The sequence below is a fragment of the Fusarium fujikuroi genome, chromosome FFUJ_chr10 (assembly GCF_900079805.1).
Source record: "Fusarium fujikuroi IMI 58289 draft genome, chromosome FFUJ_chr10".
NCBI lineage: Eukaryota > Fungi > Ascomycota > Sordariomycetes > Hypocreales > Nectriaceae > Fusarium > Fusarium fujikuroi.
The window spans coordinates 2127745-2145544 of record NC_036631.1 but is presented as its reverse complement, the minus strand read 5'-3'; the positions used below and the strand labels follow the sequence as shown (position 1 = coordinate 2145544).

At 40.2% G+C, this 17800-nt stretch overlaps 7 protein-coding genes, besides 1 other annotated feature; 1 reads left to right on the top strand and 6 right to left on the bottom strand.

The window, feature by feature from the left end:
• Positions 1 to 98: 98 nt before the first annotated feature.
• FFUJ_11042 (related to oxidoreductase) lies at positions 99 to 882 on the bottom strand (the record flags this gene model as incomplete). XM_023569894.1 has 2 exons in its annotated part: positions 99 to 651; positions 716 to 882. The coding sequence occupies 2 exons, from the start codon at positions 880 to 882 to the stop codon at positions 99 to 101; spliced, it is 720 nt and encodes a 239-aa protein (XP_023437046.1).
• Positions 883 to 6619: 5737 nt separating this feature from the next.
• Positions 6620 to 8849, bottom strand: FFUJ_11041 (related to C6 finger domain protein; the record flags this gene model as incomplete). XM_023569893.1 has 8 exons in its annotated part: positions 6620 to 6818; positions 6870 to 7022; positions 7068 to 7272; positions 7321 to 7607; positions 7653 to 7739; positions 7785 to 8546; positions 8595 to 8704; positions 8754 to 8849. 8 exons carry the CDS (start codon positions 8847 to 8849, stop codon positions 6620 to 6622), a joined length of 1899 nt encoding a protein of 632 aa, XP_023437045.1.
• A 262-nt stretch (positions 8850 to 9111) lies between these two features.
• FFUJ_11040 (uncharacterized protein) lies at positions 9112 to 10701 on the bottom strand (the record flags this gene model as incomplete). XM_023569892.1 has 2 exons in its annotated part: positions 9112 to 9821; positions 9882 to 10701. The coding sequence occupies 2 exons, from the start codon at positions 10699 to 10701 to the stop codon at positions 9112 to 9114; spliced, it is 1530 nt and encodes a 509-aa protein (XP_023437044.1).
• Positions 10702 to 10973: 272 nt separating this feature from the next.
• FFUJ_11039 (related to trans-aconitate 2-methyltransferase) lies at positions 10974 to 11771 on the bottom strand (the record flags this gene model as incomplete). Its single annotated transcript, XM_023569891.1, has 1 exon — positions 10974 to 11771. One exon carries the CDS (start codon positions 11769 to 11771, stop codon positions 10974 to 10976), a length of 798 nt encoding a protein of 265 aa, XP_023437043.1.
• Positions 11772 to 12798: 1027 nt separating this feature from the next.
• FFUJ_11038 (related to theta class glutathione S-transferase) lies at positions 12799 to 13461 on the top strand (the record flags this gene model as incomplete). Its single annotated transcript, XM_023569890.1, has 1 exon — positions 12799 to 13461. The coding sequence occupies one exon, from the start codon at positions 12799 to 12801 to the stop codon at positions 13459 to 13461; it is 663 nt and encodes a 220-aa protein (XP_023437042.1).
• Positions 13462 to 13885: 424 nt separating this feature from the next.
• Positions 13886 to 13975, top strand: a tRNA (tRNA-Arg).
• Positions 13976 to 14148: 173 nt separating this feature from the next.
• Positions 14149 to 15114, bottom strand: FFUJ_11037 (related to endo-arabinase; the record flags this gene model as incomplete). The annotated part of the gene is made up of 1 exon (XM_023569889.1): positions 14149 to 15114. The coding sequence occupies one exon, from the start codon at positions 15112 to 15114 to the stop codon at positions 14149 to 14151; it is 966 nt and encodes a 321-aa protein (XP_023437041.1).
• Positions 15115 to 15698: 584 nt separating this feature from the next.
• FFUJ_11036 (related to isoamyl alcohol oxidase) lies at positions 15699 to 17786 on the bottom strand (the record flags this gene model as incomplete). XM_023569888.1 has 4 exons in its annotated part: positions 15699 to 16185; positions 16239 to 16762; positions 16813 to 17290; positions 17341 to 17786. The coding sequence occupies 4 exons, from the start codon at positions 17784 to 17786 to the stop codon at positions 15699 to 15701; spliced, it is 1935 nt and encodes a 644-aa protein (XP_023437040.1).
• Between the last annotated feature and the right edge of the window lie 14 nt (positions 17787 to 17800).

Here is a 17800-nt window from a genome sequence, read left to right as displayed (position 1 = left end):
ATGAAGAATTTCTCCATGGACAATGGACAGGTGCTAAGATGATCCATCAGCTAGATCATCATCATAACTATCTGCATGCGATCTGCGTAGCAATTTATCTAAATATATGATTTGGCAGCACCTTCATACAACCCTCCAAAGGCCCCATACCACGTATCGATAGCCTTAGCCGCCATGCCCGCCCCAATTGTATCATCACCCTTCTCAAACTTGGGCACAATCTCTCCCATAAACTCCTCCATCGTCAACGTATGCGGCGCATGTTCCTTCTTGTTATCATCAGGGTTCTCCCTCTCTCGATGAAGGTTCGACTCCACCATCGGCGGAGCAATCTCAACGACGCGAATCTTGGTGTTCTTGAGTTGAGTACGCAGGTTCATCGAGAAGAAGTGCAGCCAGGCTTTGGTGCCATTGTATACGGGGTTGATGACCGAGAAGGGAATGTAGGCTAGACCGCTGGTTATGTTGACGATGAGCGCGTTGGGCTTGGTCTTGAAGTGAGGGATCAAGGCGAAGGAAAGATGCATCGGTCCGCGAATGTTGATGTCAATTTCCTGGTCTGCCTTTTCGAGGAAATCGTCGTTCTTCAAAACGTCAATGGGGCGCTGGACACCAGCGTTGTTGATGAGACAGTCGAGCTCAGGATGTTCGCTAGTGATTTTCTTAACGAAAGCAGGAATGTCGGCTGTCTTGCCCGTGTCAAGAACATAGTAACCCCGCAGCACCGATTTCTTGAGTAGTGGATTTGAGGTTCGATTCAGTTCGTCCAGCGAGAAGAACTTTTTTGCCCTTGGAGATCAAGTACTCGGCTAGTGCACGGCCGATACCGCCGCCTCCCCCGGTGATGACGGCGCAGTTGAACGCGAGACCATTTTGCGACATTTTGACGATTTCTCAGTTTTATCAAAGACGGGGTAATTTTGTAGTTTGGTTTCTAGAATGATTATCGCAACTGTTACGCGTAAATATATGAAAACGACCACGGAACTTCGGCACTGTAGTTGTACCGGCGGTGGAAACGGACAGATGTTCGCGTCATAGGCACTAACTCCAAAATGCAAAAGAGGCTAGCGATCCGGATGGCAACTCTCCATAATAGTCTAAGGCCCTGATCCAATCGATATGAACGGGCACCTTTAATATGGTCTGTAAAATCTGAATAGTAGGCTAGTCTTAAATTGGCTAGTTTTAGTAATAAATTATATAGATAAGGGATTTTTAATCTAGTTAATATTTATATAATATATCTATTTTACTATAAACCTAATAGGGAAAGGTTAATAATAAATAGAATTAAAATAGTAACTTTTTAGCTGCTTTTTTATTATTTACTTATTTTACTATTTATTAAAAATAAGTATATAGTTTTATTTAATCTATATAAGGCTATAAGGCTAATCTCTAGCTATAATAATCTCTAAATACTTAATAATATCTTTAATTGCAGTAATAATAATAATACTATTAACTTAAATAATAGATATAGTAAGGGAAAAGACCTATTTATTATAAGGCTAGCTATAAAGACCTTTAAATTATAAAGGAATAAAAAAAGGCTATATTTCCTTATTATTTTTAATTACTAAAAGATTATTAATTCTAGTAGATTAGCTATAGTAAAGGAATTTAATTAAAAGCTATTAATAGGCTATAAGAGGAGATTTATAAAGGAGCTTTAGGTTATAAAGGTCTAATTTTATTAATTAATTAACTAAATTAATATAAATATGAATATAACAAGATTTAATTAGTAAAGCTTATATTTAAAGCTAATAATCTTTTTATATATTATTAATTAGGGCTATATATAGTAGGTAGTAATATATTACTTTAGTATTTTTTAAAGCTTTATATTTTAGATAATAGTAATAAGTATTAAAGCATTTATTAATATCTATAAGATATTTATTATTTAATTAAAGCTAATAGAAGTATACTATAAGCCTATAATTAAGTTTAAATATTAGTAATTTTTTAATTATATTAATACTATAGATAGTATTTATATAGTAATTTAAGTCTCTAAAGAAGGTTAAAGAAAATAATATAATAAAAAGTCTTTAATAATTTAAAATATCTTTTATTTTTTTTTTTTTAAGTTTATATATTAGCCCTAAAAGGTATTTAAGCATCTCTAAACTCCACTATAATTTAAACATTTCTTACCTCCTAAATAGTAAAGCTTTATTAAGTTAATATTATTAAGTTAGCTGCCTTAATTATAGCCTAAACCTAAATACACTTAATTTAGCTAGAAAGCCTTACTCTTTAGCTAGCTAGAATCTTCCTCCTGCCACCTTACTTTAAAGGTCTTGTATTAACCCCTATAACTACACTTTAATTGTCTAACATACAGTAAGTCATCCAACCTAACTTCCCTTCTAATTGCAATTGCTAATAATACTGTAGCTACCCTATTACAATATCTATTAAAAGAAGCCTGCAGTCTAATCCTAATAAGGCTTATTTAACTAAAGACCTTAATATAATCCCCTTAATTAACCTATTTATTAATAGAGATAATTATACTAATCTCTATAATATAGCTATAAAAATTAAATTAGCCTAAAAGTATATAGATAATACTAGCTATATTAAGCTAATAGCCTTTAATTATAAGATCCTAGAGGTCTTATAGCCTTACTACCGGCTAGTTAATAAAGGATTCTTTAAGCTTAAGATAAGGGAACTTAATAAGCTTAAAGGTAAGTTACTTAAAGAGATAGCTTTAAGCTATAATTAATTAATATTTATTAAGGCCATTTATCTAGGCGGCTTATATAATAAGTGGCTTAAGGGTATTAAGTAGCAGGCTAAAAGGATATTAAGGAAGACTAAGTTACTGTAATAGGCTTATTATAATCTTAAACTATAAAAGTGTAAAGATAAAAGAGATATATACTATAAAATTTAGAATAAAAGAGGGGTAATTATAGAGTTCTGCAGGAGGAAAATATATTAAGTTTTATATAGGTTTAGGCAGGCCGCTAAAAGTTAAAGACCTAAAGTTATAATATCAGTAAAGGAGGGGGAAAATAGATTATACTATATAGTATATAACTAATCTATAATTATAAAGACTAGTTAAATATTAATGCACTATTAATATAAATAGAGGAGAATATCTTTTATATTATTTACCTTAATAGGACTTTTTTATATATTCTTACTAACTATAAGGGATTAGTTAATAATGCCTTTTTATTATAGTATATTTAGTTAAAGAGCCTAAAATTATATATTAATAGATTTTATATTAAGGATACTAACTTTAATATCTATATAAGACTTTTAGTTCTTTATATTAATATTAAATATTATCTTAATAATTAAAAGATATTATTAAAAGGACTTTAAAATAAAAAAGAATTATATAATTTATATTACTTATAACTATAAATTATTATTAAGTTAATCTTTAATTAAATTAAAAGGAAATTTTAAATAATATATTCTTTACTGCCTAAATGTAACGGTTCTGGGTTTTAAACAGAAAACTAGTCCATACTAGGTTTTATGTTTATAGAAATATAAGGCATATATACTAAGCTTAGCTTGGGTATCACGTCTCTTAATGATTAAGTAATGCATATTAGGCTTATTAATATAAAGAAGTTTTATTAATAGCTGGTTAGCTAAGTTCTATCTAAGTGCTAGCAAATATAGTCTATATACTAGTAGTAATCACGGTTTGGTAGTTATAATCACTAGATAATCGGCCTTTAATCACTAGTAAGTGTTTTAATCACTAAGTGATTATAGGCAATTACCGTAATTATATAGTAAGCGTGCATGACTGGGTTGCTTATTGGTCGAGGAAATGTGGGGGGGCACATAATGTAAGCGCCTTTCTAAGTTTAATTATAACACTAAATATAATATATATAAATAAATCTTAATTATATATATCTATATAGGCCTATAGAATTTCCTAAAGTTATTAAAAAAAAAGCCAATATTAAATAAGGTATAAAAGAAATACCTATAGTTAATAACTACTTAAATATAAGATAATCTCTTTAGTAACCTTAAGGTTTTAAGAGATAAGATTATAATAAATTAGTAAGAAGAGTATTTAGTATATATTAAAGAAATAAGGCAATATAATAATACTATTCTTTAAAGGAAATATAAAAAGTATTTTAATAATAAGAAATAAAAGGCAGTAAGGCATTTCTAGCTTAAAAGGTAATATTAAAAGAGGTTAATAAGTAAAAAATAAAGCTATTAAAAAGAAGCTATAATAATTATAAAAAACCCTACCTTTTAACCTCTAAATTATATTTTTTCTAGCCTATATAATAGATTAGTTAAGGTTAAATCTCTTAAAATAAGCCTCTTTAAAGAGGGATTTTATTACTATAATATTAAGTCTCTAATTAACTTTAGTTTTATTTTAAATTTTTAAAGTATTATTTTTAACTTTAAGGCTATTTAAAAATATATAAATTATTAAAAGTGCCTAATAACTAATTAATCTTTTAGCTTAATTTTTAATAGACCTCTTTTTAGTTAATATTTAGTTAATTTAATAATAACTTTAATTTAGAGGTATAGCTATAAAGAGGTAGTTATACTAGCAGGCAGCTACTAAAGTAATTATATTAATAAAGAAATTAGCTAAATTAAGAATTTACTTTTAAATTAAATTAAATTATTTATAGAAGTTAAAAAAATTCTAAATTTTTTATATATTTTAATTAAAGTATAATTAACTTATTTTTAAAATTTTAAAAAAATTAAAGCTATTTATATATTTTTATAGTATATAATAAAAAAATATAGCTTTTAATTAGTTTTATAGGTTAGTAGGTTAATTACTTAAAGCTATATAACCTAACTATAAGGGATTTCTAACCTCTTTATTAATTTTATTAGCTATACTAAAAGCTTTATATCTTTAACTTTATAATAGAATTAAGATACTATATTTCTAATAGAATAAAAGCCTTTATAGGAAAATAAACTTATATATCTTATTTTATAAGTTAAATTTACTATTTTATATTATTTCTAGATTAATCTATAGACTTTTAAATACTATATATCTAAACTTTAAATAAAAAAGTCTTTTCTTTATTCTCTTATTTAAATTATTATAAAAGACTGTATATATACTATCCTTAAGTAGCTAATTAAAGAAGGTCTTTATTTTTCCTTTATTTACTCTCTTTAAAAACCTTTACTATATATTCTATACTATTAATTATATATTATCTATATTAATAGGTTTTTAACTTTTCTCTTAATTTATTACTAGCTTAAAGATTGCCTTTTTAATTAATTCTGCCTATAGATTTATATATTAATAAGGTCTTTATATATATTATAGTAATTAAAAGTCTTTAAAGCTATTAGTTATTAGGTATAAGGGATAACCTAATAGTAAAGAAATTAATTAAGAAATTTAAGATAATAATAGAGTAGAAGTTATTATAACTTTATAGAAAGGTAAAGGTAATAGCTAATTAAGTAAGTATTACTATATAGCTTTATAAGTAAATAGCTAACTATAGAATATTAGGTTTTTATTTATTTAAAAGTCTATTTAAGACTCTTTTATATTATTATAGAGAAATAATAAGCCTAAAGTATTAATAACCTTAAGAGCTATAAGTCTGACTTTCTATATACTATTAAATACCTATTAATATAAATCTATCTTCTAAAGCCTATTCTACTTAATAGTAATAGCTTTAATTCTATATTTCTTTACCTATTAATTTTAATTATTATTAATTATAGTAATAATACCTAACTTATAGTTATAGCCTATACTGCTTATCTTTTTTATTATTATAAAGAATGCCTTTTAATTTCTTAATAGTTTATTAAGCTTATAATTAACCTTTATTTAATTAAAAATGTTTAAGAGATATTACTTAATAAGCTTATAGTTAATTTTAATATAGATAGTTTTTAGTAATTAAGTCTTCTTATTCTCTAGCTTTTTAATTACCTTTTTTATATTATAGCTTTTAAGGAAATACTTTATTTAGTCTTTAGTGTATTATACCTTTAAGTTAGGATTCTATATATTACTTTAAGGAGCTCTTTATATTACTCTTTTAAATATATTTTATTATATTATTAAATATTAAGTAAAAAGAGATTAATTTAATATAGGCTAACTTAATAGTATTTTAATCTCTTTTTTAGCCTTACTTTTACTTATAGTTAAGATCTCTTTTTTAAATTAAGCTAATAGGGCTATAGATTACTATAATAAAATAGGTATTTTTATAAGTTCTTAATTATATAAAATTATAATAATATTACTAACTTTAAATAATTTTTAATAGTTATATTACCTAGCCTCTTTTCTATTAACTGCCTTTTTTATTAATTAAGCCTTTAAGATTAATTAGGGCTAGTATAGCAGGTTATATATAACCTAATATAATAGCTCTTTTATATAAGTGGCAAAGTTATCTAGACCGTATTAAAGGTGCCTGTTTATATCGATTGGATCAGGGCCTAAAGTCTAATAAACATAAAGAGTCCAATAGCGATTAACGAGATGATAGTGACGTAAAACCGATAAGATTGCGGATTTACATCTATTTTTTATGCCGAGCCCGAACCCTGCAAGCAGTTTGATCTACTGATTCAATAATGCTTATATCTTTCCTATATCCTTATAGAGAATCTTTGCTATTTTAAAGTCCTGCTCTATTGCGGGGCTGTAGAATGCACCGGCTTCGAGATAGTTTAGAGCAAAGTTTGTCCATTTTTTGTTGACGTCTGATACGATGTCGCGGATGTAGGGGTATGGTGATACGCTGAGAGCGTATATGACGCATATTTGGCCGAAAATTCTGAGATCGGGTTAGAATTGGTATGAAATGGGAGGGGCCAGGTAGCATTACTGGCTGCAGACGAAGAACTTGAGAGGATTGCAGCTCCTCATTGTGTCTGTGACTTGAATTACGGAAGCCCATGCAAGAACAGCGCTTATAGCGTCGCGGCATTTTCGGAGATGCCCTTCGGTCAGAGATGCTGGTCTCTCCAGGGCTCGGTGGCTCTCAAGGTCAGTATCTTGAGGATTACTGGATGCGTGTACTTACAGTAGAGGTCGACCGATGTGATATCTCGCGACAAAGTATCGAGCATGCAACCAAGCCGTGACAAGCGCATCGGAAGGAGACTCGGCCTGTGTCAAGGGCGACTTCGGGTCAAACTGAAGCATAGGCGGAAGCCGTTCCCGCCATTGCTCCAACTGTCTGATGAGTTCATCCTCAACAGGCTCAGGCGGATAGTCTGCAGTAGGATCTACCACGATCAGTATTTCCACCAAATAATAACCTCTATTAAACTTACTGAAGTGAAACAAACTATTCCTCGCTCTCGTCAAGATAAGGCGGTGTGCAAGCTGTGATAAGAAATGATAGTGAAAAAACGGATCATCACCTGGATATCGAAACGATCCGAATGATGCAATATCCTGAGCGGAGATGAACTTTGGTAGAGCGATGTGTTCTTCGAGATGTAGGGAATTGCTGGGAGGGAGGTTGAGTTCTTGGGATAGGACGGCTTCGAACATGCTTGTTATCCAGAACAGGCGGGATTGCATGTCCAGCATCCATTCGTCGCGATCTCGCGATAAGCTAAGAGATTTAGATGCGGTTGATATATGGTGAAAGGTGGCTTACTTGTTCCAGAAGTAGGCGCTGCATGCGCTTGCTTTGCTGAGCATTGCCCACCAATCGATGGGTCTGAGAGCCTCAGCGTAGAACAACCTGTTAACGTCAGCTAGCATCCCGAGACACGACATAAAATCTTACCCTGATAATAGATAAAACTGGCAAGCCTGTAAGTCCTGCTCACACATCAAAAAGCCAAACCGTTTCCTCGCCTCGTTGAAAAAGTCCAACCCTGGCATCTCTCCCTCCTGTCCAGCGTATGGACTCGACGCCGGCGTCCCAGCAAGCCCAGCTTCTTGCAGCGCTTTCTGCCCCATCGACCCTAAAGCCATAACAACAAGAACTATACAGCTTTCGATACAAATCCCAAAGTTCCCATCAATCGCAACGCCAAGCGTGCGCTGAAAATACGTCTTTTGATCCAGGATAGGGTTTGCAAGGTTAAACGTCGTGAAATAAACGTCAGATAACTGTTTCAACGTCGCAATACTAAGTTTTGACAACCAATCTGATGATATGTCTACAGACGCAGCGTGCGAGAGTTTAGGCCGTGAAGCTTCGAGGCGGGTAGAATATGTACCGCCTTGCATCTGGCACATTAACTTTACAGATTCAGGCAGTGCTGATTGAATGGCTGGCCAGAAGAGTACTTGGTGCGCACTGAACGAAATAGCGGGATTAGGATCGGTCGGTGCAGCTGGTGAGTCGATGGTTTCGTGGCGCAGAAACGATGGGACACCGAGGACTTCGCTTGAGTTTGCGGGAGACCTAGGATTGAATGGTCGTAAGGCGGCGGCGATGGAGCGATGCTCCGTGGAATGTGAGTCATGGGGTTTCGAGTCGTCAATTTTACCTTCGATGCGACGGAGGATGTTGACGATCATGCCGAGAGAAGCTTCATTCCTAATGCTGTTAGTTGTTGGCGTTTCATTGAGGGAGCATGAGACTTACCGGGTTGCTTTTCTTTGGGTGAATTTACACTGAAGACCAAGGGACTTGCAAAGTCCGCATGGGAAATCTTCATCACATCTTGTCTTTTTCTGACGACAGTATTCACATGCCTATTATGTTTGAGTCATCTCATCCGCGGTGAGACGCTATGATGCTTACCTGTCTGGCAATGAAGCCTCTTTGTCTCTTTGAAGGAGGGCCTTCATCTGAGCCGTGTGCTTCTACAGCAGGACTGCCCTCTTCTCGTTCTGCCATGTTGGATTATCGGTGTTATAGAGTGATTGCACTGTTGTCCGGGGAGGAATGGCAAACTCCGGCTGTGGCACGTGCAGAAATTTCAGTAATGCTTCGGTAGATGCATATCTCGGTTGCTACATACACATCGTACTCACCATGATATTCTTCCCTCCAGTGATAAACAAAGCATTAATTCAGGGCCTGGTGGTGTATACTAATTTATTTGTTTTCGCATACCTTTTTCTCCCGCTGTCATCAATGCATCCTCCAACTAAACTCTTTACGATCTCTCCGCCCGATTCTCTGCCAGTTCCATTTCCAACTCATTGACAGCAAATACCAAGTCCTCGTTGTATCTGTTAGTCTCTTTGATCTGATTCCCCGAGTCCTGAATGATCAGGAGAGTCGCAATATTAAGCGTCAGTCCAGACACGTATGCCAGCGGGATACTAGCCGCTGGGCTCCAAGCGTATGTGACCGCGCTCGTCAGGCTCGTCAGCAACGACAGTGTGAGCATCGTGTAGAACGTTTTAGGAAAGCTTGTCTTGATCTGGTCCTTCTTATTACCGCTGAATATTGGCTTCACGATGACGTACAGTCCTGCGAGTGATGAGATGAACTGACTGAGCGTTGAGTAGAAGTTGCTGTCTAACGCAGGTACTACATCCGGAGGTCCACATAGAATGGTAGAGTAGATGGTTGGTGGCATTGCGGTGGTAAGGATCAGGACAACGGGTGATTTGCCAAGTCCAAAAAGAGTTGTCCAATGGTTTTCACGTGCGTCAGGGTTGATGCTAAAGCGCTGTCGTAGCTTCGTCAATCGCCTCTCCTTTGGCTTGGTAGAACTGTTGTCCATCTGGACTGCAGTGGTGTTGCCATCTCTCCCAAATGAGGTTCTTTGGGTTATGCCACCTGATGGAATATTGGAGCCGCTCGACCATGATTGACCACTAGAAGAATTGACGAATGGTGAGAGGTGCTTGGGGCGTTCTAGTGAGATTAGTATCAAATTAACAAAAGAAGAGCCGGGGACTGTCAAACCAGTCTTACCTTGTTCGACACGCAATTCGTCGGCCTTCGCCGAGCATTCCCCCAACCTATGCTCAAACATGTCAAACGCGTGCTGTACGTCCGACAATAAGTCCACTAGAGATGTCCCAGCCATCTTGTCAATCTGCAAAAACGCCTCTTTCAAGAGAAGGAAAATAGGCCGAATGTGGGCAACGTTGCTCTGCAAGTCGCCAGTCTTGTCACTAAGCCAGTGATAATCTTTGACATGATCGCTCCAGCGTTCGAACACAAGACACCACTGGTATCTCCACGAGTAGCCAAATCCATTTTCTAGTTTGCCCAACATGGAGAGATTTCGTGCATGCCACGTCATTTCGGGTACTTTTCCGTGATCATCGAATGCAGACAGAGATGCCAGAAGATTGCTTAAAGAACGGCACTGTAAAATAACGAGAGGGAAAGATATTGAAATGCATAATTCCGCAATCTCCAGTCGTGCCTCTCTCATAGCTCCAAAGACTTTCAGTATGTCGATGGCAGCCATGTCAACGAGAGTCGGATATTTCTGCTGCAGTGTTGCCTTAGCCTCATCTCGGACTCTCTTGGCTTCATCAGTGTTGGATTCTGCCAGGAGAGGACTGGTTTCGATTTCGATAAAACTAGACATACTTCCCGAGATCTGCTGTGATTTTGTCTGCAACATTTCCAATCTAGAGAAGCGAAAGCACGATCGGGAAAGCTTTTTCTCGGCATAGACTTCATTTTCAAGCTCTTGAGGCTCATCAGTTGCCTTGCGGCGCATACATGCCCAAGGCAGATTAAGGCAACCAGATGCACTACAGCCTGCAGACACCGCCATTTCAAGCTGCATTCTTTTTCGTTCCAGAGCCTGCGTCGCATAATAAACCAGTACGCAATGTGTGAGACAAATCTTGCTTATTGGCCAGGCGTTATCGATCATGATAAGTCCTAAAGCCACGGCGGCTACAGCACACATTTCTTGACCCAATCACACGGTCAAAGTCTGTCCCTGATCATGCACCAGATTTTCAATTATGCCTAGTGTTTTACTTCGTGTTCACAAAGTGCTCCCTTGCCCACAATAATATATACAATGCTTCAGCTCCATATTTACGCCTTAGTCGCAACAACAAACAACCGAGGAAACGGCAAAAGAACCTTTCCATCTTTCTGCGCGGAATAGCCCTTCTTCAACTTGTTCAAATAGGCCTCAACAAAGGCTTCCTGCTCAGACTCTGACAACGGATCGAGATACGGTCGAAGGCCAGTCCCCTTGACCCACTCAACAATGCCCTCATGATTCTCCATAACATGCATGTAAGTCGTCTGCCAAATATCGAGATCAGAGCACAAATGCTTCAAGCCATCCCATATCTCAGTTGGTGAAGGAAACTGGTCTCGGGAGTAGTTGGCAACTTTGAGTTTCTCCGTCCAAGGCATGTTGGGTGTCTCAGCTGTCTCTCGCATCAGATTGTGACTTGGCTCTTCAAGATTGTATGGGACCTGAAAAGCGAGACTTCCACCGGGCGCAACATGCTCAAAAATTTTTCTCACAATCTCAAGGCGTTGTCCATTAGGCAACCACTGAAAAACAGCATTGGAGAAGAGAACGTCGACAGGTTCCTCAGGCTTGTATGTCAAAAGATCGGCGACCTCAAATGATACATTCGGAAGAGTCTGTTTCGCCTTCTTGATCATGTCAGCTGAGGAATCGAAGCCTGAGACGTGAGCGTTGGGATAGCGTTCGGCTAACACGGCGGTTGAGTTGCCGGGGCCGCAGCCAACATCCACGACGCGCCTGGGAGATGTGTTGGGAACGTGGGCTAGAAGGTCTGTGGAAGGTCGGGTGCGGTCTTTGAGGAACTTGACGTATTGGTCTGCGGACCACTTGTCTTTAGATGAAGCCATGGTAGCTGAGAAGTAGCGTTTGGGTTGTTGAGTGAGGCTGGTGAAAAGATGACGTCGTGACAGTGAAGCGACGCGTGACATTGTCAATTGAAGGCTCGTTGATAGGAGTCAGTCTGGAGAGTGTTGTCCAGTTCTTGGCATAAAGGAGATAGTAGAGATCCTATTTATATTCGTATTAGCCAGTGTCGTGACTGATATTATCATTCGGTTGCGTGCCGTTTGCCGGCCTGGGATTGAGTTTCCTGCGAGGATGATGACTTCAGCCGAATCGGACTCCGATCACCAAAACCGAGAGAGTGGGACTGCCTCGGTTCAAAGTCGGGCTATCGGATGTAGTCTTCGGAGACGAGCAGGAGCTCGTGAATGAATAGAATTTTCACGATGATCTTCGTATAATAATTTCAGAACTTTTGTAAGTGTACGTAAATGTATTAGACTGGATATGCATGGTTGTGGCGGTCGCAGATGATTCACATGCGCTGTCGTGTTACATCGGCTCCATCATACGTATTGAATTCATCGCTCTGATAACCAGGTTAGCAAGAAATATAGGTCTATCCTAACGCTTAAGTTATCTTGACATAAAAAAGTTTAATGAAACAATTTGTAAATTTGTCAATTTGTGAAGCAATTCGGGGTCGGGATTTTTGTTGCTCGCTGTTCATAAGCCAGCCAATCAAATGGGAACCACCAGTTCCGCGGAACCAGGCACTTTACTCGGCTTACATGAGGACAATCATGATGAACCCTCGAACCTCATCACAACTTGACTAATCACTTGTTGTACTACTGCCTATTTGTATTTGTCAGTTCCCTCCGCGGTCATGCTTAGTGTTAAGTCTGTTCGACTCCAAAGAACGTAGTTGAGTTAGTTGTAGGACGGCAAAGTCATGTATTAAAGAGATACGACTCCCATAGGAAGAAGTTCACTCGACACTCTATCATCTCTACTGGGACTTACATCGTCATATACATTTCACATCCGTGCCCCTTCCATCTATCATCATACGAATCATCTTTCATCGCTATGGCAGAAATTAAGCCTATCAAACTGTTGGGAGTCCACGGGCCCAATGCTGGCAAGATCATCCTCCTGTGCGAGGAATTGGGACTCCCTTATGAGACAGAAATCATCCCTCTCACCGACGTCAAGAACCCTAAGTATGTCGCCATCAACCCCAATGGCAGACTGCCTTCTATCCAGGACCCGAATACCAACCTCACTCTCTGGGAATCAGGTGCTATCATTGAGTACCTGACCGAGACCTATGACAAGGACAACACACTTAGCTTTAAACCGGGCACAGCGGAAGCATACCACGCTCGCCAGTGGCTCTTCTTCCAGACCACCGGCCAGGGACCGTATTACGGCCAGGCAATGTGGTTCATCATCTACCAGCCACTTCCTGAAGCTCGTGAGCGCTATGTCAAAGAAGTCAACCGCGTGACCGGCGTGCTGGATGGGCATTTGGCTAAGCAGGAGCCTGATGCGGATGGAAACGTTTGGTTCTTGGGTGGTCGACTCTCATACGTGGATATCGCGTTCTTCACCTGGCAGCATACCGCTGAACCGCGAATCCCCAATGAGGACTTTAACCAGGACGATTATCCGTACGTTAAGAAATGGGCTGAGAATATGCTTAAGCGCCCGACTGTTCAGAAGTTGCTGAAGCTCCAGGAGACTAAGTAGGGTTACCAAAACCGTGTTGGAAGGGAGGTTCTGCCTTCAACAGGCAAGCCACTGTTATAATCTTTATACAACTACGGATAAATGTTGCTATGGTATCCAGTATTATCATTTAACAAACTGCATTTACTTTTGGTTTAGCAAAGTGGCTTGTGTTAATTGTTCTATATTTAGTTACATTAAATCGAGATATTAATCCTAATCTTTATGCTAAAGAAAAAGAGATAATATGCTAGATATAAAGAAAATTCAACTATCTTTAAGTAAACCCATTTCTAAGTAAGGGCAGTGATTAACATATGAGAGTAATTAGAATTAACAGAACTCCTAACGTCGCGTTCAACTACCCTATTCCTCAATTTGTCACGCGCCTGGACGCGTCAACAACTTGACCGCTCCTAGAAGCGAGCCAATCATCAACAGTTCCGGCCGCGTGGCCTAATGGCTAAGGCGCTAGATTTCGGTTTCCAGCTCCCGAATTCTCTAGAGATTCCAGGTTCGACTCCTGGCGTGGTCGATAATTCGCTGCATTATATCTTTTGTACGTTGTCATTTTTGCCAGTCGATATATGCAACAGAGGCGGGCTGCTCGAGGCAAACTTTATTTGGCGGATAACGGGTCCTGTTGACGAACGGTATTGAAGGGCAAGTCAATGAATAAGTTATCGCTTATCTACCCGCCCCAGTCCCTCACTCGTACTCATACTCAACGCTATACATACACCGAATGTTCTTGTTATCGGGACACCATCCATGAAAGACCAAAGTATCTCCTGCCTCATTGCTCGTCACACCGCCAGGCGCGTCAAGTCCGAAATCCGGCGCCGCAATCAGCGGCTCTTCCGCACGCGTATACGGTCCCGATAACTTATCCGCGTACGCGTATTTGACATTATATAAAGGATCGCGAAAATCGTGACTGCTGAAGAACAAAACATATTTCCCATTGCCTAGCCGTACGATGTTTGGTGCTTCGACGAGAACACCATCTTCACTACCGATGCGGTCGAAGATTTTGACTGCATCTCCGATGAAGGTAACACCGTCGCCTTCGATTTCTTGGAGCATGATTGGTGTACCGCCTGTTGGACCTGATGCATCGCCTTCAATTTTATAGATGAGATAGTTCTTGCCAGTGTCGGGATCCTTGAAGCCGCTCGCGTCAATGGCGCCTTTGAGATCATCTGGTCCGCAGACAAGAGGCTTCTCGTCATATGTGTAGGGACCAGTTGCATTCTTTGAACGCGCGACACCAATGCAGTGTCTGCCAGTTTCAATCTCAGGACTCAGGTAAACGATGTACTCTCCGCTGTCGATACGTCGAATGTCGGGCGCCCAGGTGTTCTCGCCTGTTGTCCAGCCTTTATCGGGAAGGGCATCTTCCTGTTGCAAAGTCCATTCGCCGAGAAGATCTCTAGCCGTGGCGACTTGAAGCTTTCGGTAGTTGTCTGGTGGACCGCCATTTGTTGCAACAGCTATCCATGATCCATCTTCGAGTTGGATGATCGATGGATCTGGAAAGTCGGCGTTTATGGCTGGGTTTAGGGTACCCTCGTGCTTGACGGTTAACTTTAGTACTGATTGGCGAATGGTACCCGCTGAAGCGGAGTTGAGAAGAAGCCCGAGGACAGGCCAGACGAGGCCTTGAGTGATCATGATGAATCCTCTATGTGATTGCCAACTGTTGCAAGAAGCTATGGTATAGTCTTTACCCGTGCTTTTATACCCGAGAGGATCTAGGCACAGCCCGCGATCTGCACTGCTTACCTTGTTTCCACAGCCTCTCATGCGTCAGTCGATCATGCCGTCAGCTGTCGATCACATCAGATTTGTCACTCTAATTTTAAAAGTAAGCAAGGTACAGCTTCCTTTTAGGGCAAATCGCTGCGCATAGCTGCAGAATAAGCATAGCCTGCCATTATGGTGGATATCGCTTATAAGACAGGCGAATGGTATTTCGGCATAATTATTGTTTTCTGTTGTCTCATTCATGCGAAAGGTTTTCAACAATTGGTTTGTTGACCGCATAAACTTGGCCTGGGCTTTTTCGCATGTGGACACTGTCGGGCTTTGGAGAGTAACAGGGCCGCCAATTAGAATATTAAGGAACAACTTTCGTGATCACGCAGGGTCTGATTGCTTAGGTTGGAATTGGTCAGCCAACCTCCTAGATTATATAAAAACCGACATTCTCGACTATGTACAACGAAGCAAGGGGGTAAGCGAAGGTGACCTTAGGCCTACACGCGACAGAGACGACCATTTTGGGTAGGCACACCAGGAACCTGGTCCGTGACATACCATCGCTCGCTACCAACACCCTGAAGCGCATAGAACAGACCATTAGGATCGACTTTATCCTTGATGGTGAGAAGCTTCTTATACTTAGCAGCACCGTAGAAGGACTGCTGGAAGTTAGGCTCAGTCACATCAGCCTCAGAGGCGTATGCACCTCCGCCGGGTGTCACATCCCTCCATGGCTTCATCCAATCATTCGTCAGTGTCTTGCTCTTCTCAGCAACAACATCCCATGAGCTGCCCTCGGGAAAGTCAATGACAGAGATAGCCCACATAGCAGCGCCTCGCCAAGCAGGGTTGACAGCGTTATCTGGGTAAGGGCCTGGCCCTCCAGTAATGCCAAAGCCAATCACCTGTCCACCCTTATCAGAAAGACTCTTGAGTGCATCAAAGGTCTTGTCGAATTTGGCTGGGTCAACAAGGTTCTCACTAAAGGAAACAGTTAGCTATAACCAACACGAACATGGGAGGGGAGTCCTTACGTAGGGAAGAGACGACCAGCAGTCTTGGTCTTAGCACCGCCAACAACCTCTCGAGGGAAGCCAGCTGACCAGGCTCCGTAAAAACTATCATGCTCAGACGCAACGACGTCAGGCTCGATACCCAGGTCCTTCCAGGTCTTGAAAAGAGGTGCAGTCAAAGCTTTCAGTTCAGCAAGAGTGTGGTTAGGCGCAAACCAAGGGAAGAAAGAAAAGATGAGGTCCTCGCCTGCTCCATGGAAGACACCCCAGTACTCATAGTTACCAGCATCGTTGAAAGTAGGAATAGCCTTCCAGTAAGCCTTTACAGCCTTCCAGAAGGTATCATAAGAGACGGTGTCACTGGTGCCGAAAGAGAATGTCATGATGGAAGCATTAATCTTGGGGAATGCCTTGACGGTGTATGAGGTCACGACACCGAATGTACTTCCACCACCGCCGCTGAGGGCCCAGAAGAGGTCGGTGTTCTCGTTCTGGTTGGCAGTGACAAATTGGCCATCTGCAGTTACGACGTCGATGCTGAGAATCTATGTCGTGTCAGTGTGTCATCGAGTCTAGGCCAATGGAAGGTTCTTACCTGATCGGCACCCATGCCGTAGAGAGGGGACATGGGCGAGTGTCCACCGCCAGCTAGATATCCTCCAGCAAAGCCGACGCTCAAACCTTCACCTCCAACGGCAGTAACACCATACTTATCAGCTGCCTGATAGAGCTCAGAGCCAATAACACCAGCTCCAACCTTAAGGGCAGGCCCACTGTAAGACTTGGTCTTGTAGCTCTTGAAGAACTGGATACCCTTGAAGCGATGGGTCCAGATCGACAAAGCCCCGGCACCGGCAGATCGCCCATTGAAATCGTGGCCAGTGTTCTTGATGACCAGTCGCATATTAAGCGAGCGGGCAAGGTTCACAGCCAATTGTATATGAGCAACGTTCTGCGCATCGACGACGTAGGATGGGTAGCCACCAAGGGTGCAATTTCCTTCGATTTGCTCGCCCGGTTGACATGTACGACCTTGGTACAAGGGCCACATGACTGAGGTTGGGTCGGCGATACTAGGCAAGATTAGCTACAGCATAGGTAGGGTAGGGCATGGCTGACTTACTGCAGAGACGAGTTGAACCAGTTGTCGGTGACATAGCTACATCGAGTCTTGTCGTAAACACCAAGGTTATCGTAGCATGACGCTGCAATGGGAACAGTCTTGACAAGAGCGCCACCAGTGATCAAGTCAAGCAACTTCCAAACAGGCTCCTTCGGCCAGAGAAAGTCTCCAGGGAAGGTCTTGCATTTCGTGGCAGTACGAGAACTTAGACTTCGACGCTTGGTGGAGACATTCTCAGGGTAGAAAAGTGAGGCGTGGTCGGGATCGATCTCATCAATCTGGGGAAGTGAGGCGTCCGTGAGCTGAAACTTCTCCTCAGCCAAGTAATCACCCTTGACAGTCTCGCCGACCTCACTGGTCTGTTCCGAGTCAGCAGCGTAGGCTGTGCCGCTCTGGGAGACCAGTAGGGCGAGGAGGCTGCCCAAAAGGCTGGGAGTGACGAGCATGGCGTCTGTTTTGG